Source organism: Cervus canadensis, chromosome 20, assembly GCF_019320065.1.
Source record: "Cervus canadensis isolate Bull #8, Minnesota chromosome 20, ASM1932006v1, whole genome shotgun sequence".
Classification (NCBI taxonomy): Eukaryota; Metazoa; Chordata; class Mammalia; order Artiodactyla; family Cervidae; genus Cervus; species Cervus canadensis.
Window position 1 is genome coordinate 3,519,758 of NC_057405.1, and position 26,183 is coordinate 3,545,940.

General features: G+C 41.3%; 1 protein-coding gene across 2 annotated transcripts in view; it reads right to left on the reverse strand.

The window, feature by feature from the left end:
• The window catches only part of MDN1 (midasin AAA ATPase 1), a 135,833-nt gene that overhangs the window by 90,709 nt on the left and 18,941 nt on the right, over positions 1-26,183 (reverse strand). For both annotated transcript variants that reach the window (XM_043439461.1, XM_043439460.1), the window contains exons 7-19: positions 25,996-26,127; positions 23,084-23,187; positions 21,502-21,616; positions 18,437-18,630; positions 17,428-17,509; positions 14,335-14,430; positions 12,534-12,646; positions 10,937-11,085; positions 10,220-10,280; positions 3,990-4,201; positions 3,345-3,448; positions 1,599-1,743; positions 1,005-1,101 (exon numbers count right to left, since the gene is read on the reverse strand). In XM_043439461.1, the coding sequence (XP_043295396.1) occupies positions 1,005-1,101; positions 1,599-1,743; positions 3,345-3,448; positions 3,990-4,201; positions 10,220-10,280; positions 10,937-11,085; positions 12,534-12,646; positions 14,335-14,430; positions 17,428-17,509; positions 18,437-18,630; positions 21,502-21,616; positions 23,084-23,187; positions 25,996-26,127 (1,604 nt within the window). The remainder of the gene's footprint in view (positions 1-1,004; positions 1,102-1,598; positions 1,744-3,344; positions 3,449-3,989; positions 4,202-10,219; positions 10,281-10,936; positions 11,086-12,533; positions 12,647-14,334; positions 14,431-17,427; positions 17,510-18,436; positions 18,631-21,501; positions 21,617-23,083; positions 23,188-25,995; positions 26,128-26,183) is intronic.

Here is a 26,183-nt window from a genome sequence, read left to right on the forward strand (position 1 = left end):
AGTTACAAAAATAAGGCTTATTCTTCCTTATTCTCGGGCTTCCCAGGAGGCACAGTGATAAAGAACCTGCCTGCCAATGCAGGAGACACAGGAGACGCAAGTTTGACCCCTGTGTTGGGAAGGTCCCCTGGGGTAGGAAATGGCAACCCTACTCTAGTATCCTTGCCTGGGAGATTCCATGGGCAGAGGAACCTGGTGGGCTGCAGTCCCTGGGGTTGCAAAGGAGCTGGACACGGCTGAGTTACTGAACACACATCCTTATTCCTAATCTCAGCATGCATTCTTGGTCACAACTACATGTAACAAGGCGTACATACAACAACAACAAAGTCCCCTCAACATCAGAAATTAATAGTTGTAGCAAAGGAAAATACAACTCATGGTTGATAAAATTTGCCCAAGCTTTTATTATATTATTACTATTTTATTATTTTATAATGTGGGAAAGATTTAATAAAGTTTTAACACTATTTTAAAACTCAGATTCAACAGGTTACCAACAACAAACAAGCTCATTTATCTTTTCCCAATGCTACATACATCAAAATCTTGTCCCTGTTACTCAGTGTTTAATGATGAAAACTGAAATTTAATGTCCTTTTACAAATCGTTAGCTTCATCCAAAAGGACTCACCCTAAGATGCACTTATGTTGTTACATGAGATACTGTTATTTCCTTATATGAAGGTTTTCTAATAGCCAAAGGGCTATTTGAAGAAGGAAAGATTTTTGTTTTCAGCAATATCCATGAGTCATCAAATGGATTAACTAACATTAAATGTCAAATTAACAACCCAAAGGAAAAAAATCCCTATTGTTCTGGAGTTTTCTGTATTCCTACCACCTATAGAAAGAAAAATATGACAAGTAAGAAGATTCCTCTATCAGCAGTCAAGAAATTTCCAGCATTGTTATGAGGGTTGATTATGTTACTACTACCAATCAATAAATCAAGAGAACTTAACTTTAAAACTGTCTACAGGTACCAGGCCATGTCCCCTTACCTGTTTCTTATTCCTGGTGGGAGATTTCTTTTGCCTACATCAGTTGCTGGATTCATACAAGCAAATAAACGGAAGTCGGGGTGACGAACCAGTGGTTCTGTTAAAAGACAACTATAACTTCTCAACAACTTGTAAGTGATGGGGTAAGACCAACCCCACCGAGCCCCAGGTGCGTCACTCTGCCTCGAGGCTCAGCAAGGGCACTACTGGCCGCTCAAGCGTCTCTGCCTTTGGTGAAACCCCACTGGGACCAGTTTCCAGATCTGTGCGTACAACCTAAGTTTAAGCTGCCGTTCCACCATCTCTTATGGCGTGGCTGTCCAGGCCATTTATGTTTCATCACCTATTCACCAGTGTGTATTTTGTCACTGAGTGAGCATGCTTTATTACCCACTATCCAAATGCTTTGACAAATTATTTTATTTTTTACATTCCCTTTAACACCTAACAGTAAGACTCTGCATAAAATTACTATCTACAGAATAAATAAATCACACTGAGAAGCCCTTGCAATCTGCCTAACTGAAAGAATACTACTTTAAAGAGGTCAAAAGGCCTCGCGGCAAGCCCAGTCCCAGGAGGATAAAGACCTACCTGTGTCTCCTCGATCCAGTAACACCAGGGAGCCAGAGGAGCCTTCAAGTAAACCACTCAGACATTCTAAAGTTTCTGGAGCAGCCAGGTTAATCTCATCCAACAAAATCCACTCTCCCCTCTTCACGGCCTGAGCTAAAGCACCCTAGAAGATGAAATCAAATGTCAAGGATCTGGGTACAGACACACTCAGCACAGCAGTTCTGAGAGCAGGGTTAGAGCGGACGGAGGCAGGACGAGCTGCTCCTGCCTGACAAGCTCATGCCTTGATGCCGTGGCGCCAACTGGCTGCCGAGCTGAGGTCAAGCTAACTTTCTTCAAATGTCCAAAAAGGTCAAAGAAATATCTCTGAGCCTAAGAGTGAGATGCAATAAACTAGACCACTGCATTATATGGGTGGTGAGGTAAATAAAAACTTACAATGTATTCAGATGTTTAAAAGCACCCAAATGGCTACTAAAAGCAATCAAAATAAACACAGGGTGAGGTTGTAAGTACCTACACCAAGAAAAGATAAATGACTGAGTGTGCAGTAGCTGTAATACAGAGCCTTCACCGTTTCTGAAGAATGTCAAAATGCATCTCTCTTCCTGACTTTATCTCTTGAAGTTCTATTTTCAAAACCACTGAAAATAAACCTTATAATCTGTTCAACTGACATACCAGAACCCGGAATGTTCTGGTGTTATGTAAATGCTTTATACTTTTGCTTTCATGGTGATCCTAACAAAGAATCTTCTATAAAAAAAAACAAAAAACGACCAAATGTACAAAACTTCAGTGTGATGCCGAGTCATGAAATAGGTATAAACCCTATTTTTGATAGCACTTGATAATTTCTTTGGTTATTTTAGAAACAATTATAATAAGATGAAGTGCTGATGGCTAAATTCTCCACAACAACAGATACATGGTTGAGGGACCTCTCCTCATTAAGACATCATCTCAAGTAAGATTCCTGCATCACCCTTAGGGTGAAGTCTGAAGACTCCCATGATTTTCTTTAATAAAAATATAAAAAAACTTAACTCACAAGTATTCAAGTACACTGATCCTGCAAGGTCACAGGACAGAAAACAGTACAACTACTAACGCATTGGAATCAAAAATGTAGCCCCACATGAATGGATCCAAACCCACCTCCCACCCACAAATACAAACACAGCTACAAAACAATAAAAGATTCACTAATTATCCTCAACTGCATCTTACAAAATAATAATGACAGTGCTCACGAACACTACAGTTTTGGGCTTCCCTGGGGGCTCCGTGGAGAAGAGTCCGCCTGCCGATGCAGGAGACGTGGGTTTGACCCCTGACCTGGGGAGACCCCACAGGCCACAGAGCAACTAAGCCCTGGCACCATAAGTGCTGAGCCTGGGCTCTGGAGCCCGGGGCCCGTGCCCCGCGGCAAGGGGGCGGCCACAGCAAGGGGGGCCGCCACAGCGAGGAGCCCGGGGCCACACCTGGAGAGGAGCCCCCACCACTGCAACCCGAGGAAAGCCCAGGCAGCAGGGAAGGTCCAGCAGCGCCAAAGTTAATTAAAATCTTAAATTATATCAAAAAGACTTTATCACGTCTATAAAAAGACATTTAACCCCCCGCAAAGAATTCTTTAAGTGTTTACTATTCTAAACAACAAGCCCTAAAATGTCAACATGAAGAGAAGACAGAACAGCAGCCTCTTTAACTTGCATTTTGCATCAAATCAACATTCCCTTAACCTCAACAATCAAAGCAAAATACCTCTACAAATGCAAACAATAGGGCATTCTCAGTCATTTTCATCTGTTGTTGGGCATGGTTGAGTCTCAGACCAAATGCTTCCCACTTCTCTTTTAGTAGTGACCCTAGAGAAGAATAAAGACAAGAATTAAAAATACATTTTGAGTCATAATATATATAACTTAAAAAAACCACATAATTAACAAAACACACACAAAAATCACATCTTAGAAGTGTAAAAAATTAAGTCCAAATGCTTACAGAATTCCAACCATATGCAGCCACTATACTAGCCAGTTCATTTATATGCATATGCATTAGATAACTCACTATTCTCACTATTCCCATTTTATAGATGAGAAAGTAGAGAGGATAACTAAGCCACCAAAAGCCCATTCACTGTGGAATGCAGTTTTCTGGAATAACCTCTTCTAAGCATACGTAACCTACTGATCACTAAGTGGTGCCTGTCCATCAACACCGGCAACCACTGACTTCTATAGAAATCTTGCTGAGTCCCAGGCGCAGCGATGCTTCAGAGTCAGTCACGTTCGCCCTAAGTCCCTGCCATCCCTAGCTCGCACTGCATCACTGCGCCCCACTCTTCTCATTGGGCTCTCAGACTCCAGCCAGGGCCCCCCACTAGCGGCCTGGGCTGCCACCTACCCGTCTCCCTCTCCGTCCCATCCTTGCCGACAGCTGACTTGTGCACGTGCTGCATCAGCTTCAGGAGATCTTGCCACCGTTTCTGCCTATAACACGTCTGAATGTGTCCCAAGAACGTAAAGTTCTGCTTCTTCGAAAACGTCTGAGCAAAGAGTTCTTCAAATGCCTCCCGTAAAGGCAGCCAAATAAGCTTATGGTCCACTGGCTTGTAACTGAAAACAAAAGGTAGGTATGTGATTCACAAACTTCTGAAGCTAAGAGAAACTGGGAAGCATACCTAAGAAAACAGGAATAGGTGTAAGATTTCTTCTCATCAAAATCAGAAACAATAGCAAAATACTTAAAAATCTATGTTAAAGTTTTAGATTATGATCTATTTTTTCCACTCCATGTGTTTGAAGGGTCTACGGTAAACACTAGTATTAGATAACCAAATTATGAAAAAATTTGAAATTCCAAACTGGGTAGTGAGAGGCATGTCATTTATTTTACTAACACATTTAAATAATCATCATGTATATTTAATGATAAACCATATTTTATTAAGAGTGACCAAAATGTTTTTGAGATATTTTAGGAAAAAATATAACATCTGAAATTGATTTACTTAAGCATCTTGTACTTACTTTAACATCATGCCTTGTCAATGGTGGGGTGGAGGAAGAGACTGCTCCCAAAGAGATTAAAATTGGGGGAGGGGGACAGTAAAAAAAAGTTTTTTTAAGACGTTGCAATGGTTTGTGACCCTCCAAGGCTCAACTATTTATTTCTGAGTATTAAGATTCTTTTTTATTTCTTAGCATTTTATTTTTCTGGTTGGGGAATTAGGGAATTCATTTAAATTAAAATTTAATTTACTACTGGGGGTGGGGAGAGGTTAAGAGTCAAGAAACACTGCTCTGGCTAGACTTAAGATAAGTTGCCCAAGCAGCACTAATCATTCTGGAAGTTAGACAAGATCAAGCATACAATTTTCTGCAGCTAGGATACCAAATACTACAATTCAAGGATGATAATGTCAATTTTATTTCCAAGAAATATAATTTGAGAACCGAAACAGTATCAAAGTGTTTCAAAACAGGCAAGTACAATTGGAGAATCGTGGATACTATTTACTCTCTGGCCTGTGAGGAGGAACAATGAGACACCGGAACCCAGTGCCCTGACACTGAGCATCTACAGGGAAGAGTCTGATTTCAGAGAAAAGCAGAACTTCACAGACTCAACTCCGCTTCCCAGTAAGCGCTGACCCGTTAATCAGTAAAACACTCCTTTACTCCATTCATCCCACTCTTGCCCCTCAGGAGCTGCAATCCAACCAAAAAGACAGCGGAGGAAGACACCTACTAGTATAGAATATCAAGGGGAAGCTGGTATGCCAGGAGATGAAATGAAAGCAGAGGGGTCAAAGAAGAATTTTAGTACTTTAGCTGTGACAGTCAGAGGAGGCTGTGTTAATGGGAATTCGAAGGCAATCAAACAGGAAAGGGTTTGGCTAAGTAAACACCGCTGGGTGGCAGGCGAGGTCGCAGAGCAACCAGAAACACGGAGGGGAGTGTGGCTGGCCAGGCAGCAGGGCTGAAGGAAGGAGAGAGAGAAGGGCCCATGAGAGGTGAGGAAGGGTTTGTAATGCATTCCGCATGGACTGAAGTCAGTAAGGAAGAGAGTGATGTAATCTGATCACACTATCACAGAATCACGGCCATCTACCAAAGAGAGGCAGGAGGAGAAGCAAAGAGGAAAGCCCTAAACTCTGGACTAGGCAGAGGACGATGAGCCAGAATGTCAACAGCGGAATGTTAAGAAATTAAGCAATAAATTAGTCTTAAAGATGAGGGAATAAATGGGATTCAAAGCTAACTGAGGCAGCAGAGTGATGATTAAGAAGGTAGATGCTCAGGCAGACTGCTGGGTTCAAGTCACAGACTAGTCATTACTTTGAACAAGGCACTGAGTCCTTGTGAGCCTCAGGTCCCGTGTGTGTAAACGGGAATAATGAGCAGGTTGTTAGGACGACTAAGTGAGTGAACACAGGTAAAACCTCAACAGTGCCTGGCACAGGAATGCCACTGAAGAGCAACCTGTTACAATTACTACTAGTTACTACTAGTAACTAGCTCAGTGAACTGAATTCATGAAAGAAATGGCTTTATATTTCAAATTAGTCTGGGCTCCTTAAGAAAAAAGCTTGTTCATTTAAAACTGAAGGCATATTGGCTGGTTAAGTCAATAAATGCTTCAAATGATGGAGAAAATGAACATATATATATACAGCTTGCTGAAAATAAAAATAAAAACACTCAATGGAAACCGACTTGTCAACCAGGGTGAACTGATAAAGGATGAACTGTTACAGGCTAGAGTTTCCAAGGTATCTTTGGAAAGGTCGCCTCAGGGGCAACCTGAAGGCCAAGAGAGGGAGGTCTGGACCACCTGGCCCTCATGGACCGTCACTCAGGGTCTACCTATTACACACATGATACATGGAGACCACAAACAAGAGTTCACTTGAAAATGACTAGAACAAAAGAAAATGACTCTCCAAAATGCCCACACATGGAAGCACGTGATGAGCAACTGAAAAGGTGGACACCTCCCCTCATTTGGGGTCAGGGCTCTGAGTCTGAGAACAGGCACTGCGCCCTGGTGTCTCCTGACCAGTCTCCCTAATGGGTGATGGTTCCTCGAGGGGCTTAGAGGAGAACACAGGGTGGCCATCTTATCTCTGCTTCTGTGAGATCTTTAATTCCCCTCTCATTTTTGCTTTCCAGCATTGGTGCCGTCTCCAAGGACCCCTCCGCGTCTCTATATCCGTCTACTCCAGAGGCTGCCCTCCCAGCTCCATCTCCACACTGTGAACCCGTGTTCTGTGATTTGCCATTTAGCGTAGGCTTTCGTTTTCTGGAATGGTTTTATCTGCTTCATCTACGTCCTCTGTATCATCCACTCTTTTCTACAGAGTCCCATAAGCTCCCTCCAACCCAGTGCTGTTGGAATTTGGTTTACGTCTCTTCTCCCAGGTAATCTGTAGGTCTATGTGCTATTTACCAGAATCTACTTGAAATAGAATGACAAAAATGAGCTAAAAGTGAGGGGAAAGATATACCACACTAACGTCAATCAAAAAAATAAGTGGGTACATATGCAAACAAAATTCACAAGGCAATCTGCAGGAATGCAGCTCAAGTGCCTGATGGCCTTGAAGGCCTTATTCTTACAAAATGTATTTATCCTTAATTATAACTTCTCAAAAAATCAATCAAAAGGATCCAGATTTGCAAGTCAGACTAATTAAGACTATAAATTTCTTTTATCTTTCACCATAGTATTTGATAAATCCAAAATGTTTAATAAACTAATTATTAATACAAAATATAAAACCAGTTTCATAGTTAGATAAAACTAACCACACATTCCCAAAATAGAACTATGAAGCTTTCTGTACCTCTTCTCCCTACCCACTGCTCTGTTTTCCATACCACTGCCTTTTAATTAATAAAATCATTATTGTTGTTTGAATTTTATACACAAAGATTCTTAAGCAGTCCCTCACACATCTAAGATACAGATTAAAAGATGTGATGTACACACCACTTGCCAGTAACACAAAAGGGCAGAAACAAGGCATACTTCCGGCCATACAAAAACTGAACTGTACCTAAGTTTTCTTTCGATTACTGACGCTAACCTACTATCAAGTTAGCACCAAAAATAAAATTCCAGTTACCACATTGTGATTTCAACCTTTCGTATTATCAATTGCATCAGGTCACAATGTACTCCCTACAATTAAAACTACTTGCATTTAAAAAAAAGGAATCAAAGGAGAAAACACTATTTGCAATGGCTGATATAACACTACAAATTCTTAAAAGAGACTGATACAGCCTGTGTTCAATTAGTGCAAGAACAATGGCATCTGTGTTAGCTATACTTAACTGTAGGGCATTACAGAATAGAGAGTAGAAATAGACAGTAGTACAGACATACTTGGAGAAGGAAATGGCAACCCACTCCAGTATTCTTGCCTGGAAAATTGCATGGACAGAGGAGCCTGGAAGTTGACAGTCCAGGGGGTTGCTAAGAGTTGGACACGACTGAGCAACTAAACAACCATAGACATACTAGTTAAATAACAGATTCCATTTATTACTAAGAACACACTGCAAGTGCCACAGCGAGGGAAAGGGGAGACGGTCAGTTAACTGAACAGAAGTGATATAAAAGCAAAGTGGAAAGGACCACCGAGGGGAAACAGTGAAAGAAGAACTGCAGTGAGAGAGGCCAAGTCTCAGCTGACAGATTTTAAGACAGGACAGAGATTTAAAATACACTGCCAAGGTGTGTGTAGAGCAGAATTTAAGGGTCGGGAGGGAAAGAAAATGAGAAGCACAGAAGGAAGCAGGATTCCACACCAGCACTCCACCCAGAGCAGGCAGGGATATGAGACTGGAAAGAGCAAAAGTAAAAATAATGCCACAGTATAAAGTGCCTTAAAAAAAAAAAAAGTAAATAAAGAGCTTCTCGTAAAAAAAAAAAAAGAGCTTCTCATAGACACTATAGAGAGAAAAAAGAAAAACAAGTTCTATTGTTCTTTGCTTTTAAGGATTTGTGCAAGCAACTGTTTAGAATTAATGGGACAGATCCTAGCATCATCCAACATAAGGTATGCCAATAGCATCTATCCAGTTTTACAGCCTTCAGCACAGATTAAAATTGTTCAAAAACCAACATATTCAAAAACATCAAAAGGAAGAAGGGCATTTAATTGACCACAGTGAAGTTCCATTTAACCAAGTGGAAGCTACTTAACCTTTTAGAGATAATCAAACTGCAGGAGAGTCTCGCTTGACAGTGGCATAACTCAAGAACATACTCTTCAGATAAATATTACTTAATGACATTCAGTTCAGTTTAGTTGCTCAGTCGTGTCTGACTAATTTGCAACCCCATGGACTGCAGCACACCAGGCTTTCCCTTGTCCATCACCAACTCCTGGAGCTTGCTCAAACTCATGTCCATCAAGTCAGTGATGCCATCCAACCAACTCATTCTCTATCGTCCCCTTCTCCTCCCGCCTTCAATCTTTCCCAGCATCAGGGTGTTTTCAAATGAGTCAGTTCTTTCCATCAGGTGGCCAAAGTGTTGGGAGTTTCAGCATCAGCCTCAGTCCTTCCTGAATATTCAGGACTGATTTCCTTTAGGATGGATTGGCTGGCTCTCCTTGCTGTTCAAGGGACTGTCAAGAGTCTTCTCCAACACCATAGTTCAAAAGCATCAATTCTTTGGTGCTCAGCTTTCTTATAGCCCAACTCTCATATTCACATATGTCTACTGGAAAAACCACAACTTTGACTAGACAATCTCTGTTTATCAATCTCTGCTTATTGATATGCTGTATAGGTTGGTCATAACTTTTCTTCCAAGGAACAAGCATTTTTTAATTTCATGGCTGCAGTCACCATCTGCGGTGATTTTAGAGCCCCAAAATAAAGTCTGTCACTGTTTTCGTTGTTTACCATCTATCTGCCATGAAGTGATGGGACCGTATGCCATGATCTTAGCTTTCTGAATGCTGAGTTTTAAGCCAACTTTTTCACTCTCCTCTTTCACTTTCTCAAAAGGCTCTTTAGTTCCTCTTCACTTTCTGCCATAAGGGTGGTGTCATCTGCATATCTGAGGTTATTGATATTTCTCCCTGGCAGTCTTGATTCCAGCTTGTGCTTCCTCCAGCCCAGCGTTTCTCATGATGTACTCTGCATATAAGTTAAATAACCAGGGTGACAATATACAGCCTTGATGTACTCCTTTTCCTATTTGGAACCAGTCTGTTGTTCCATGTCCGGTTCTAACTGTTGCTTCCTGATCTGCATACAGGTTTCTCAGGAGGCAGGTCAGGTGGTCTGGTATTCCCATCTCTTTAAAAATTTTACAGTTTGTTGTGATCCACAGTTGACTGCATACTCACTTTTATATTCCAGCCCCCACCTCACACCCTCAGCAGGATCTCTGAGAGCAAGAATCTCAAGAATTCTTTAAAATGAAGAGAAACATCTACATACCCAAGAGGCCCTTAATAAACACTAATAAATATCCTGCTGGGGTAGGCATGGGGGGCAAGTCGTTGAACATTTTTCCAAGGTTAGTACTGAGCTTGATAGGAAAGAAGTGTTCCCTACCTCAAGCAATGAACACAAAATAACAAGAAAATGGTTTAAAACCATCCTTACCCTCCCAGCAAATCTGCAGTGTCACTTTGCTGATTCATATTGACAACTCTCAAACGGTGGCCTTTAAGAAAAAAAGGGTATGAAGAGTTATTCTGAAAATATAATGACTGACAATACCCTCTGTGATCCTCAACGATGTGCAGACATGGGCATGGGCAAATCTTTTAACGTGCACTTCTTCTGACCCCTCATTTTATTTTCAGGAATCTTGACTGTTCAAAATTTTAACCTAAAATAACCCAGAGAGAATGAAAGATTCACTGCTCTAGCATCAGGTAACTGAAAACAACAAAAAAAATCCTTCAGTAAATCAATGTCTATGAATTAGAACTAAATAAATACCCAGTGTGAAATATTAATATAGACATCAGAACAGGAATGAGGCAGTTCTGTTTTTAAAGGTGACCAATGTGCTTAACTAAACACAACTCAGAGAAGGATCCCATATGTTTCAAAACAAAACCAAAGCGCTATGTATGTGCAGGCCACAGACTAGAACCGAAAAAAATTAATACCCACATGTCAATAGCAGTTATTTCCAGGGGGAGAGATTACATTGTCTCCAAAGAAAAAGATGCCAGTGCTTATCTCCAGGGGAAATAGAGCTGTGGCACTTTTTAAGCTCCAGTACCCTTTGGACTCTAGTTTTTAAAAGGCAGTCAGTATGAAGTGAAACGTCTGCTGTCTCGGGCAGAGTGCATCCCCTCCCGGAGTTACCTGTGATGTGAGCCAAGTACTGGACTGTGGAGGTTTTGCCTGTTCCAGTCTCTCCCACCAGCAGCACAGGCTCCCCTTTGCTAACACACACCGCGAGCTGCTCAATAAGAACAGAGGACGGCCTCGTAGCAGCGAAGGTGAGCTTCTCCCTGGGGAGGGGAAGGTACGTGAGCAGTAGGAGACAAGCTGCAAGCTTCTCTTAGTGTTGTTCTGAGGAATCAGACTCGACAAACAAGACAACTCAAGAAGGGACTGTCTTCACATTGTATGGGATGGCTTACAACATAAGAGTTGCAGAATTCATTCTATAAACATGGAGCATTTATATACCTAGCACTTCACTAGGCTCTGGAAATTCAAAACACCAACAAGATAAAATATCCGTACTACCTATGTCATCTTGGGCAAATTACTTAACCTCCAGCCTTGGTTTCCTAACCTGTTCAATCTGGACAACAACACTTACTAGTTCCAGTAAGTCCCCCACAAGTTCATGTCTACCCAGTACCTGTGAATGTGACCTTCTTTGGGAAAAAGGTCTTTACAGGAATAAGAAGATTAAAATCATACTGTGTTGGACTTAAGGGCTGGTCTTAAATCCAACGGGCCGTGTTCTCATACAGAAAGAGAAATTTAGAAACAAAAAAAGACACACAGGGAAGACGCCCATAAGACAGTGGGGTCAGAGACTGAGCTGAGGCAGCTACAAGGCAGGAACAACAAGGACCAGGGCAGGCCGTCGAAGCCAGGGCGAGGCAGGAGCCTTCAGAGGGAACGTGGCCCTGCCAGCACCTGGATTTCAGCCTTCCAGCCTCCGGGACGGAGAAGAAATGTTTACGGCAAACCATCAAGTTTATGAGCAAACCATCAAGTTTATGGCACTAGTGGTATAGAATCCACGTGTCAGAACAGGATACACAGAGACCCAGGTTCGGTCCCTGGGTTGGAAGATTTCCTGGAGAAGGAAATGGCAACCTACTCCAGTATTCTTGCCTGGAGAACCCCATGGATAGAGGAGCCTGGCGGGCTAGTCCATGGGGTTGAAAAGAGTCAAACATGACTAAAGCGACTTAGCATGCGTGCATACATGAATCAAGTTTACGGTAATTTGTGAGGAGAGTCCTAGGGCACTAACACACGCATTAATTCACAGGATTACTACACTCACATGCAAAAACATGCGAAAGAGCACTTAGCACAATGTTAGGGATACAGCAAGTATTTAGTAAATGGTAACTAGATCTCAGAAACTTATAAAATTCCAGCCTTCAAAGCATTAACAGGCTAATGTTAGGACCAAGCCTGCCTTCCAAGTGATGCTTACTTCACTAAATAAATACGTTACAATGAATAAAATCAAAGATACACCTTTGCTAGTCCCAAATCTCTAACGACCCTCATCACCTCCCTCCACCTCCTAATATCCAGTTTCACAGGACACATTTTGGGAAGTCACTACTCCTTACTGTCTAGCACACTGGAGAGATCATAGTTCAGACACGTGTTTTACTCAGAGAAAAGGGTCAGGACCAAATGCTCCTTCCACCAAGTTCCCAATGACCTCACAGTGCTCAGCTCCGCCTGGAGCCCTGATTACCTCTGTATGTGGACAGCCTCGCTTTGTTTTCGTAGAAGCCGCACTCGACCCACTTGCACATCGAGCTCGTTGATCACAATCTCTGGTTTGTAAAGTTGACAGAAGAATTCCACCTATGGGAGGGGAAAAGATTCACCTGAGCAAAATTCTGCATACTCTTCAAACACTTAAATCATGAGGCTTACTGTGCCCCCTCTACTAAGAAGCATTTTTGGCTTCCTAGATAGGCAAGTTAGCATTTATTTTATAATATTTTCCAAGTTTCCATTTTTAAAAACACTGATTATGAATGTTCCCTAACAGTACAATTTATTCATTCAAATAAGCTTCTATCTACCTACATAAAGTGAACACAGTCAAGAAAAAGCTGCACTCCTAAAAGATAGTTCTAAAAAAAAAATCAAAGTAATTTTTCTTCAGCTATGTTTTCTTCACAACAAACTATGAAAAATTCTTAAAGAGGTGGGAATACCAGACCACCTGACCTGCCTCCTGAGAAATCTGTATGCAGGTCAGGAAGCAACAGTTAGAACTGGACATGAAACAACAAACTTATTCCAAATCGGGAAAGCAGTACGTCAAGGCTACATATTGTCACCCTGCTTATTTAACGTACATGCAGAGTACATCATGTGAAATGCTGGGCTGGATGAAGCACAAGCTGGAATAAAGACTGCGGGAGAAATATCAATAACCTCAGATATGCAGATGACACCACCCTTATGCAGAAAGTGAAGAAGAACTAAAGAGCTTCTTGATGAAAGTGAAAGAGGAGAGTGAAAAAGTTGGCTTTAAACTCAACATTCACAAAACTAAGATCATGGCATCTGGTTCCATCACTTCATGGCAAATAGATGGGAAACAACGGAAAGAGTGAGAGACTTTATTTTTTTTGGGCTCTAAAATCACTGCAGATGGTGACTGCAGCCATGAAATTAAACAACACTTGCTCCTTGGCAGAAAAGCTATTATCAATCTAGACAGCATATTAAAAAGCAGAGACATTACTCTGCCAATAAAGGTCCATCTAGTCAAGGCTATGGTTTTTCCAGTAGTCATGTATGGATGTGAGAGTTGGACTATAAAGAAAGCTGAACCCCAAAGAAATGATGCTTTTGAACTGTGGTGTTGGAGAAGATTCTTGAGAGTCCCATTAACAGCAAGGAGATCCAACCAGTCCATCCTAAAGGTAATCAGTCCTGAATATTCATTGGAAGGACTGAGGCTGATGCTGAAACTTCAAAACTTTGACCACCTGATGCAAAGAACTGACTCATTGGAAAAGACCCTGACGCTGGAAAGATTGAAGGTGGGAGGAGAAGGGGACAACAGAGAATGAGATGATTGGATGGCATCACTGACTCGATGGACATGAGTTTGATCAAGCTCCAGGAGTTGTTAATGGACAGGGAAGCCTGGCGTGCTGCAGTCCGTGGGGTCACAAAGAGTCAGACACCACTAGGCGACCAAACTGAACTGAAGCTTTGGAAATGCGAAGGCTTATTAAAATATTTGCCAAGACAAAGTTCCAGTCCTGAATCTACAACCTACAGAATAACAGGCTCCTTAAACACTGGAAAGTAAGGCATGCGTGTGAGAAAGAACGCAAGGCAGCTGACTTTAAGCGTGTGGACCACAGTGAGAACTACTTATCCAAGAGACAGTGAGTTTTATGTCCATGAGAGGCAGCAATGAAACTACCAACTTTGCAAAAGCTTTTATAGGTAAGGGCCAGAGACCAGCAAGTAAGCTAAATATCGCAAGTTCCTTTCAAGAGGGAAGCAGAAATAACACTACATACCTTTTTCTTGGAAATGTTCAGTTTGCTTCCAATGACTTCTGCCATTTTCAGTTTGCTTGTCTGCTTAGAAAGCATCGCGGTGAAACAGTCCAGGGCCTATTAAAGTAACCAAGGCAGATAGCAACTGACTTTTTAAATAATACATTAATGACAGAGCACTGCTGTCCAGGCCACAAAAGGAAGGAATATAAAATCTAGCAGGAACATTTCTGCCAGAAGGACTAAAGGGAGAGTACAAATAAGGTACCAACCCTAGACTTAAAAATGTTACCACAACAGAGACAGGACACCAAAAACATTAAGGCTTTATTATCAAAATATTGGTTAATTAGGAAAACACACACGCAGCCCTGAGTGTGCAAAATTCAGGCAAAAATAGCAATTAGCATTAATCCCTGGGTAGGTATATGATTGTGTAGGGGAAAATGATTCTCAGATAGCGGAGGTAACACCAAAAGATTACTTTTGAGCTGTAAAGGGAAATTCTTGGTGTGCAATAAAGGAATACTGTCATTAACCTAACCCAGTACTTAGCCGCTACTGAGAAGCCAAGACACATGTCTTCTGCTGTAATAAGGATTTATCTGGTGTTTGCCCCTAATTCCTACATAGCCTTTCAAAACTTCTGAATCACCAGGGAGGAGTGTCTTCTGTTATTCACTAGAGTCCTCCTGGGCCCTACTGCGTTTATTACGCTAAGCAAGGTAACTCCAGATGAGCCCTTACTTAGTTTATCAGAGGAAGTGGCCAGGCCAGAAAGACCAAGCACGAACAGGAGCACCGCCACTCCCGCCCCCAACACCGGGAGAGGGTGGAGGGCGGGTGGACAGCACGACGCATGATGCGGGCGCCACGCCCCGCCTCCACAGGTGTGCCTGTGTTCAGACCCCTGAAATCGGGCCCTTTGTGACGCTTTCATTTGACTGTTCCTGAGTAATTTTTAACAATAAAACTGTAACCTATACAGTAAGTACAGAGCTTCCAAAGAATTCTAGGAGACAATCACTGTACCTGAGAAGTTTGTGGGAACCCCTGAATTTACAGCCGATTGGTCCTAAGCGCGGGTGGGCTTCCAATACTTGCGGCTGGAGTCTATAGAGTGGGATGGTCTTGTGGAGGACTGGGTCCGTGAACCTGTGTGGTCTACACTAACCCCAGGTAGTCAGTATCAGGACCGGACTGAATCGCAGGACACCAGCTGGTGTCAAAACAGCAAAGAAGCAACCAGATAAAGCCAAGGGGGAAGGTTCTGTACAACACCTGGCCTGATCTCTTCAACAAGGTCGTGTGGGGTTTTATGAGGGGCTGGGGGGCGTGGCTCTAATACAGGAAAAGAGTTCTTAATTCCACACGCGTAGACCACGATGTACAAGGAGATACACCAAGGTCCTAATAGTACAGGGGAATCTCTGAATGGGAGAATATTTTTTACCATTCTGTTTTCCCGTATTTTCTCATTTTTACTTCTATACTAATAAAATGTTGTTGCTGTTTAGTCGCTAAGTAGTGTCCAATTCTTTTGTGACCCCGTGGACTACAGGCCAGCAGGCTCCTCTGTCCATGGGCTTTCCCAGGCAAAAATTCTGGAGTGGACTGCCACTTCCTTCTCCAGGGGATCTTCCCGCCCCAGGGATCGCACCTGCGTCTCCTGCCTGGCAGCAGATTCTTGACCACTGAGCCCACCAGGGAAGCCCACATTAATAAAATATTGTACACAAATGTGCACAGCTGCATTATTCACAACAGGTGAAAACAACCCAAATATCCATTAACGTATGAGTGAATAAACAAAATGTGGTCTATCAATACAATGAAATGTGATTCAGCCATAAAGAGAATGAGTACTGACTCATGCTGCATCATGGATTAACCAAGAGAATATGCTGAGTGAAAGAAGATAAAAGGGTCACCTAATGTATGATTTCATTTATATGAAATGTCCAGAATAAACAAATCTGTAGACAGGAGGTAGGTTAGTGATTGTCAGCGGCTGCAGAGAGAAGGAAAATAGGCATGATGGTCGATGGTTATAGGGTTTCTTTTGGAGGTGATGAAAACGTTCTAGAATTACTTAGTGGTGATGTTGCATAATTCTGTAAATATACTAAAATACACTGAATTGTACACCTTAAAAGAGTGAATTTTATGGGCTATCACACACACACACTATAACATTCTGAAATAGAGACTAAAGAAGATCCTCCCCACGCCAGTTTTATTTTAAAAGTACAAAACAAGATTGTCTGTAGGAAGATGAGAAATGTAGGAGGATGGGAGGGAAATTTCACTGGACAGAAGGAGATTAAAGGACTGGCACATACCACTTCAGGGTCTGGCTTGATTAAGTGTGTGCTCTGAATCAGGGTTCTTCCTACTTAAAGTAACTTCACCAGAGATACTGCTCACCAAAACAGGTCACTATCCTTTCCTCAATCCTAGCTGACAGACACAGTAACACTTTATAGTCAAAACGGGTCAATGTTTTAAGAGCCCAAAGATCTTCGGGCGGTACCACTTTTATTCTTAACCAGGTGGAAATAAATCTCTCTCTGCTCTTATTGAAGATGGCAGAGCTGTAATTCAACAGCGCTTCCCTCTTGCACAATACACTTTCCCCCCAGCCCAGCATACAAGAACAGACTTTATGACCCACATACATTTCTCTGGACTAAAGTTAAAAAGGCCCTGCTGGGGCAAGTGGTGGCATCAGACAAACACAAATCTGTCAAATAGACTAAGAAATTATACACAGAAATTAATACTAAACATCTTAGAAACTCTTTTTGTTTTACAATAGTATTACCACCTGGGAGATTTTTCCCTTTCATTTAAGCTTTAATTTTAGCATCTGTTTTACTCTATTTCAAACTAGACTTATTTGAAATTAGGGGTGACCCATTTCAAGAGTCACAAAACATTTATCATGCTCACTTAGCTCTAAGACAACTTAAGTTCAGTTTTAACTGGCTAAGGGTATACACAGTACCTACACCATAGAAAAACTTTCTGATAATAAGTCAAGAGACAGAAAATAACAGTGGAAATAAGCAGCCTTGCAGAGCACAGAGAAAACAAGCAGGAAGACTGTCTTACCTCTTGAAAAATATTTAACGATGCTGATGAAGACAGACTGTCAAAGCTGTGGGCAATCCTATTACACCAATTAAGTAGATCCCTTTAAACCAAAAAAAAAAGGTAAGAAATAAAAAAACCACAGGTCAAAGACATCAAAGGTATCAGAGTTTACTTAGGTCTGGGAACGTCTGACCACAAAGACTCTCCCTTTTTCTGGCAACTGAATATAAACAGTATCAGGTCAGGAAAAAGTATGAGTGGACACTTTCCTTACCTCTACCAGGAAGCAACCTATAACTCCTTTCTCCCCCATCCATACCAGACAAGGTAGCAAAAGACAGGATCAATTAACTCTGAGAGCAAACTTAAGGGGAGCTGCCCATTCCCAATTCTCACTTCTCAAAGAGCAAGTCAACTACTGCAAATGTAGCTCAAAGGAACAGAATTTACTATATACAGCAAAACCCAAAAATCTTATTTACGACCCCATTTGTCACAAAAGGACATCCACTGAAAAAACTATGTCAGCAGTTTTCCAACTTTTTCCACTATTGCCAACTTTTAAAGTTATTTGTTAAACTTCCAATTATAATTTCTAGGGATGCAATGTATAGCATGATAAGTATAAGTAACACTGCTGTATGTTATATATGAAAAGTTGTTACATTATCACAAGAAAAATAATTTTTTTACTATTTAACTTAGTATCTGTGAGATGATGGAGGTTCACTCAACTTGTTGTAGTAATCATTTCATATGCACGTAATCATTATCCTATATGCCATAAACTTATACAGAGCTGTTAGTTATAGCTCAATAAAACTGTAAGAAGAAAAGTTATTTTTTAAAGGTAACATATTATCTTCATAAGCCTTCCCATTCAGTAACTATAGATCTCAAAGAGATTAGAGACTTAGAACGTCTAATTTCAAAATCAGACTTCTTGTAACCATTCAGTTTGAGCGGCTAAGAACTTCTGAGAGAAGCAATTTTTAAAACACCAACCCAGAAGTGTCTAGCCCAGTACCTGAGGGACAATTCTCTTCCCTCAAGGCTTAGTCTCTTGTTTTCTCGTCTTGCTTCTGGAGCCTCCTCTGGTGCCTGTTCCCCTCCAACAGAACTTTCACTCAGACAGTGAGGCTTCTCTCCAGTAAGCTGGATGTAAATATCAAGCAGGTGATCGGTTGCTGCTGATAAGCTGGGATATCTATTTTGAAGAACCTGACAGAGGAGGAAAAAAGCAAAAAAGAAAAAAAAAATTAGCAGCAAAGTGATTTTTAAAAGCACACCAAAAATGAATTTCTGTAGGAGATCTGTCATCTTGAGCAAGTGTAAGAACTTTCACCTTCACCGATTACCTCCAACCCCCCAAAGACTATGACTTCTACCTGCCCAGAACTGTTATCTAGCAATCTCATGACCTATCACACAGCTTTGGGTACAGAAGCTTGATGGGAAAGACGTCTCAAACAACATGGGCATCCAAAGCCCATGCATTTCAAGTACTATGTACTCCAGTTGTTTTAAAGACAATTCTAGTCATTAAGTCATTTCTCAGCCAAAAGCAGAAATGAAACAGTTCAGTGGGAAAGGAAACAAAAGTTTTTTTTAAAAGCAAAACATAGTAAAAGGAGCTAATGTTAAGTCCTGATAAAAAGTTTTTATCAGACAGTAGAATTTAGAAAGCAAAAGATCTAGTCCAATTCACTTCAACGACTATTAAGAATTTTGTGCAGTATTAATACTTGGTGGCAATATTACAATATTAATGATATGGATTTGTTAAGTCTACTTGAGAAGAAAAATATCACATATGTATTAGAAATATTATTAGCTTATATTTAAATTAGCTTAAGAAGTATACCATGATTCCAATTTACATTAATATATGAAATATCAACATATTTTATATATATTAAAGAGGTAAAGTCCACATATTTACAAAGATAAAGAACCAAAATCTTTTAATAGTGTCACCTTAAGTCTTAGATCTCATAAATTTTAATTTCTTACCTTTTTTCTAAATTGCAAGATTTTACAAAATTTTAATATTTCAAATGTATTAAAAATTAAGATAGAAGTGAATAATAAAATCAACAAATTCATTTTATTTGCTACACATGTGGATCTTTCAAAGAGAGAATAAACATGCACTGTGTATAGAAGGAACACTTTCAAAACTGACCATGTTTGTGCACTGCGGCTACCACGAACAAAACACATACTTCCGTCGCCCACAGAACAAAAAGCTCCCCTGCGCCCCTTTGGCGATCACAGCCTTCCCCACCACCCCGTCCCTGGAGTCCTGAACCTGACTCCACTCAGCACAGTTCTGCTTTCACATTTCTCATGGACATGCAATCACACAGGATGGAGCACATGGTTTGGATTCTCTCACTCAGCATCATGTTTTTGAAATTCACCCAAACATTACTGTATGTATCAGTAGTTTATTCTATTTTAATGCTGAGGAGTAATTCCATCATATGAACATGTATACTTATGATCATGGTGGGGGAGAAAAGCTATTTTTACTTAAAAAAAAAAACAGGTTTAACACTTTAGCAGGGCTTGGTTATTTGGGAAAAAAGTTCTGAATAGTGATTTTTTTTTTTGAATAGTGATTTATATGTTCCAACCAATTAGTCATTTTCTACCTCAAGACAAAAAAATCTTTTGTTATTACCATAAATGTCAAAATGTAAACAGAATATCACATGATAAAGCAATCTGACATGATATGCTTATCAATATTTAAATGTCTGAAAACAAAACATTTAAAGTACTACAACAGCAAAAAAAAAAAAAAAAAAAGAGGGGTATTATGTCAGAGCAATACCACAAACACATGAATTGTGAGGCACGGAACGGATGCCGGGGACACCAAAGCTGAGCGAGTTACTGGAGGAGCTCCCAGCTGCGCGCAGCGAGAGAGGGGGAGAAGGCCGCACAGACACACAGCGCACGGCCGAGAACCAGTGAGGCCGAAACTCACAAGGCCGTGGAGACGCAGAAATCACACCAGCAAGGCCAGGGTTCTGAGAGATCATATGAAGGGCGATCCAGTAACCGGCGCCCTCTGAAAACCCCTCTGTTAATAAACACTTCAATGCTATTAACAGATAAAATATTTGGAACGGTTGTCTGGTGCCACTTATTTATGTAAAAATTTACACCAAGAAAGAGGCAAGTGACCCTGCCATGCCTGAATGTTCACTGACAATACTTTATTTGCTACTGTCCAAAGCTTTCTGCTGGGAGACAGAAAGCTGCCCAAGCGAGAAGGTAGATGCAGAGGAGAGAGGTTGGCAGTGTGAGTGAGGCACACCACGTAGGGATCCCAGAGAACCAGTGATGCTACAAAGTGAACCGATGTATAAAGCCTTTAAATTAAGTCATCTCAGTTTCCATAAGGTCCAGATGAAAATGCACATGGAGTTGTTAAGTGCGAAAGATACTGGTTACAATCAACTTAGTAAAAATAAAAAGATCCTTTGAGGACAACAGGGGAAATTCTAATGTGATCTGAGAATTAAGTGCTATTCATTTCATTGGTTATAATAACGATATTGTGGTTACATATGGAAATGTCCTTAGAGATGCATGAAAGTATTTAAGGGTGAAATGCTGTGAGGTTTGCTTTCAAATATATTAGCAAATAAAAAGTACTAGATGATGTTAAAATAGTAAAATGTTAGCACATTAACTGTTAAATTTAGAGCGGTGAGTCTTTTCGTGACTCACTGGGCTATTTCTCCTCTCTACATGTAAGTCTTAAACTTTTTAAAATAAGAGTTCTCTGGCGGTTCAGTGGTAAAGAATCTGCCTGCCACATGGGTTTGATCCCTGGGTTGGGAAGATCCCTTGAAAAAGAAAACAGCAACCCAACCCATGACTCTTGCCTGGGAAATCCCATGGACCTAGAAGAGACCAGTGGCTACAGTCCACGGGGCTGCAAAAAGCTGAACCCGACTTACAACTAAACAACAGAGCTGACTCACTTCTTTGTACAGTAGGAACGAACACAACACTGAACTTCTAATATAAATGAAAAGTAAAGAGAAGCACTGATACTTTCAAATGATCACATACCTCATTCAGTTCTGCCTTATCCATATTATCCAGGTGAATTCTGGTCCAGTATTTGTCTAGCAGAGTAGCATGACTATTTAGCGGTCGATACCAATTTCCTCCACAGCTCAAGAGTCTGTATTACAAAATGAAAGGCAGAGTCACACAAAATTGCTAAATTTTAATCTTGAATGATGTCCCTGGTTACCCCTTGCTATATACTGCATCACATCTGAATAAAACTCACAATTCCTTCTGGTGTCAAGACACTATCATGCTAGGCTTACAGGGAGGATGACAATGAAACGCTGCCACTGACTCAGCTTTGACTGTTTTCCTGGGGAGAGTAATAGGGCTTTAACCAAATTATTTTCAAATTACTGCAAAGAGTCCTATTAGGCATTTTGATCTCAAAAACACGTTTTCATTAAGATGTAATAACTTCAGGAGAAAGAAAACAAACCAAGACCCACAGCACTAAAAATAAGTTCACTGCTTATTCACCAAAAGCTACAGTACCTAAAACTATTTAAAATACCCAAAAGGGAAGGAATATTCATTGAACACATATTCTGGGCAAGCCACAGGCTTACACTTTAGTCATTAATTTAATCCTCATAACAACTGCCCTGAGGGAGCAGTGATCTTGTTTTCCTCTAACCGCAAAGAAGAACCATAAGGAAGAGAAAGAAAAATGTCTCTTGCTCACTCAACTATGACTACAAATGGCAAAACCCAGAAACGAACTGCAGTTGGTGTGACGTCCTTGTATGATGTCTCAGGACTTTCCAGGAAAGAACTTCACTATCACTGTGAAGGAAAACAGGTTCTATTAAAACTAACAGGGTCTAGCAAGGTGCTCCTCGAGGACGGTTAGATCAGCTCTGCATTCCACCTGGGAGTGAATGTTCACAGAGGTACAGTGAGCACTAACATAATCACTAAACACGGTGTAGCATCAGGTTCCCTCTTGGGCATTTTAAGATCCTGGAGAAACTGTTCAGGTAGTCAGGCAGTAGGAAATAAGCCGCTGCCTTATTTTAAAATGTAGATAGGGACATATACATAAGTCTCTTTAGGTTTTATTCCCTTGATGCTCATCTTCATTTATTTATTTAAACCGCTTGACGTCTGCATGGCTTCATTAGCATCAGCGCCAGCATCATGGCTGGGCACTCACCACGTGACAGGTCTTTAGCGCAAGCCATTTCACCGAAACTCTACAACTTACTCCAAGCTGTGAGGCAGCATCACTGGCCCCCCAGAATCAGCCCAGCAAGGCACACACAGGCGCCAAGGGTCGGTGTCAGGGCTCAGACCCAGGCTACCTGACAACTGTCCTTTCTGCTCGTGTTTGAAGACATGGAAACAAGTTTTTTAAGACTGGTTACTTATTTCTAAGTGAAAAAAACAAAACCTCTATTTTCTAAATTAATTACCTCCAGGAAAAACAGTCAGGAATGAGAAGGCTGGATCTGTTCCAACTAACCTTGTTGAAAGGCCCAGAGAACTCTATTCCTGGACTTGTGTACTCAGCACTCTAGCATGTGGACTCGTGAGCAAGAGGCTGCATTGTGGAAACAAAAGGGTTAATAGGACATACCTCCTGGTTGCAAAGAACTGAAATCCAGGAGCCGCCTTCACACAGTCACCTCGGCCAGGAATCAAGAGCTCTCCATTCTCCAAGAGAGGGATCAGCACAGAAACCTAAATCACAAAAATCCAGGGACAAAGCTACAGAGACAGAAGTAGCAAAAAAACCACAAAACCAGCCCTCTAACCAAATGACAAACCCATACTTAAGGAAACCCTACTTCTCAGAGCATAAACTGGGGTCAAAGTAGGTGGGAATACTGGAGTGAGCTACACTCTGGCAGAGCAACTTACTCGTCCAGCATCCACTGGGTGCCTACTATGGACCAGAATCAAGCAAGACACGAGAACTCCAGACGCGACTGAGGCGTCGCGGCCTGGCGTCTAATGGCAGGCAGCTGGCAAACGACCACACAGCCTGACTGCTGTGACCCCAAGCGATGAACAACTCGCCACGTGGAGACGGGCTGTCGGTGAGCGTGGAGTGGATCAGAAGCAAGGCAGTGAAGCCACCCCGGAGGGAATGCCATTCACCGAGTCTTAAAGTTGAATAGGAACTAGTCCAGTTTGGTGGGAGAGGAATGGCACGATCACTCTAGGCAAAAATATTAAAATGAATAAAAACACACGTGCCTCAGCGTGTGGCATGAGAAGATTCTGTGATGGTTAGGGCAGAATGTGCACGTGAAGTTGTGAAAAAATACCAGGCTTCAGAGACAAGAGAATAAAAGCTCTTCTGTGCTGAGAAGTTTGAACTTTTTCATGAGAGTGGTTGAGAGGATTTTATTCAGGAGAAAAAAACTTTTATTTTACATTTTAGAAAATGGACTAAAAAAAAAAAGAAGAAAATGAACTGTACAACAATAAGGAAGATAAACTGAAAGAAAGCCAGCCTGGACGGAAAGAAGTGAAAAAACATACCAGTCAGGTAACACAGGCAAGATGGCAAATCAGATTAGAGACAAAGCAAGCAGCCCCGTCCTAAGGCAGCAGGCCAGGAGGGAACAGAGGAAGAGAGAAGGAAAAAGTACTAAGCAGCAGCGGTCTCAGTGAGCGGGAGACGAGAGGAAGCGGACAGCAAAGTTCTGGCTTGGCTCTTCCGTGGCAGGAAAGGTTGTTCTGGGAAACCGGCAGACAAGGTTCATTTTGAACATCCTAAACCTGCACCCACTAAGGAATCTAAGTAGAGATTTTCTGAGAAAAGTATGGACTAGACATATGGATGTAGGGGATGGGAGTTTAAGGACGAAGTTTTGAAAAACAAAGTAGGCAGAACAAAGAGCCAAGAAAGAGGGTTCTAAAATATCAACATAATTTTATTAAGCTTCATTAGTTCATGGCTAGGAGTAGAAAGGGCAAATAATAGAGGGGCAACTCCAAGGTAACAATGAAACTTGAAACAAAAAGCAACAATCCTGAATGACATCTATAAAAGCTCCCTTGAAATAGTAATGGGTTCACAATTAGCTGAGTTCTGGAAATAACAAAATAATAAAGGGGAAGGCATATTTTTGAGTAAACACAACTTTACTATAAGTTTTTTAAAAACATAATCAACTGAACAAACATACCCTCTGAAATCAAATGTAGTAACAAAAGGGGAATGGAACACAAAATGGAACTCAAAGAATTTTCTGATGTACTAGACACGACCCAAGTAATGACAAGTAAGAACAAGACAGAAAGCAACAGTTCGGTCTTGAATTTGGACGTGGCCATCAAAGAATGTACTTAGCTACAGGACAGGAACAGACGTCTAAGCTTCGTTATGACCTGAGTGGAAAATCCCTCATGTTCATCTAACTTCTTCAGCTCAAATTCTATGATTCATAATCCCAATGACTTCTCAGGTATCCTGAGGTCTAAAAAATTTGTCCAGGAAAGAGAGCAGCAGAAAGGGCCAAGACTCAACAAATACTTTTAAGTTGGCCTTGTAATTTATAATTCAGCTTCATTTTAAAGTCTCCTTGGTAGGAGTCATCCCTGGCTCTGGGCTTATCAAGAAAACGAAGTTCCAGCCCTATAAAACTTAGCATTAAAATCTTAGAACATAGTGGTAACACTAGGCCAATAACCCCATTACATCTTTACCTCAGGCTCTAAAATACGCATGTGTTGTAAGACACACACATTTATGGCCACTCTTTCCCCTTCCTATCTCCCTAAACTCAAAGACCTTCCCACCTCTCCTTCTCTCCCCTCTTTCTCCAATCCAAGAGGGTCAAGTCCACACAGAGGTGGCTTTAGGGTTCACATTAAAGAAAACTAAAACCAATCTTGGGAAAATCTGCCCACAGAAAGATTTTCTTCATTTTGCAATACATTTTAGGGTGGGAATTGGGTGGTGGGGGTGGGGGGAGGGGAGGATGTCATAGTTCACAGAATACGGAAGAAACATGGACTGCCTCCATAGCTAAATTTCACACACATAGAAAAGTGATCTTTTTAAAAAGTCAGAAATACACAGCCAGTTTATTTTCCTTAATGGAACAAAGACAAGCAGGCGCTTATGACATCATCTCTCCCTTCCTGAGTCCTCAGCTCACTGCTCTACAGATGCCACGGCTGGGGAGTGGGCTTCAAAGTCCTCGGTGTACCTGTAACAGGCATGAGATGTTTCCCACCGAGCCTGTTCTTAGAAAGGCTGTGATACTGATCACATTTTCAACTAAAGGAGGAAAAAAAAATACTGCGAAACTGATCACACATTCGACTATTAAAGGGAACAGGACAAGCAGAATTTTACTGATTTTCTATCAAACAAGAGATCAGCCTAGTAATCCAAGAACTCAAATAGATTAGGTGGATAATCAACATACCGTCTCTGATGAAATAACCTGTGTTGTTTAAATAATGCCCCAGAATCACTATTAACACAATCTGAAGACAAGAAATTAGCGCGTTACTGTGGGGATGACGTACCACGTCCAAGGGGGCATAGTCAATATCCTCCAGAAGGACCCAGTGTCCCTTGGTGGCGGCCTGTGTCAAGGTCCCAGGCTGCCACACAAACTCCCCTGGGACATCCGTGCAGCGATACATTCCCAGCAGCATCTGCAGAAAGAAGGTGAAGTCCTTACTGAGACCACACCCCTGAGGTACCGTGCCAC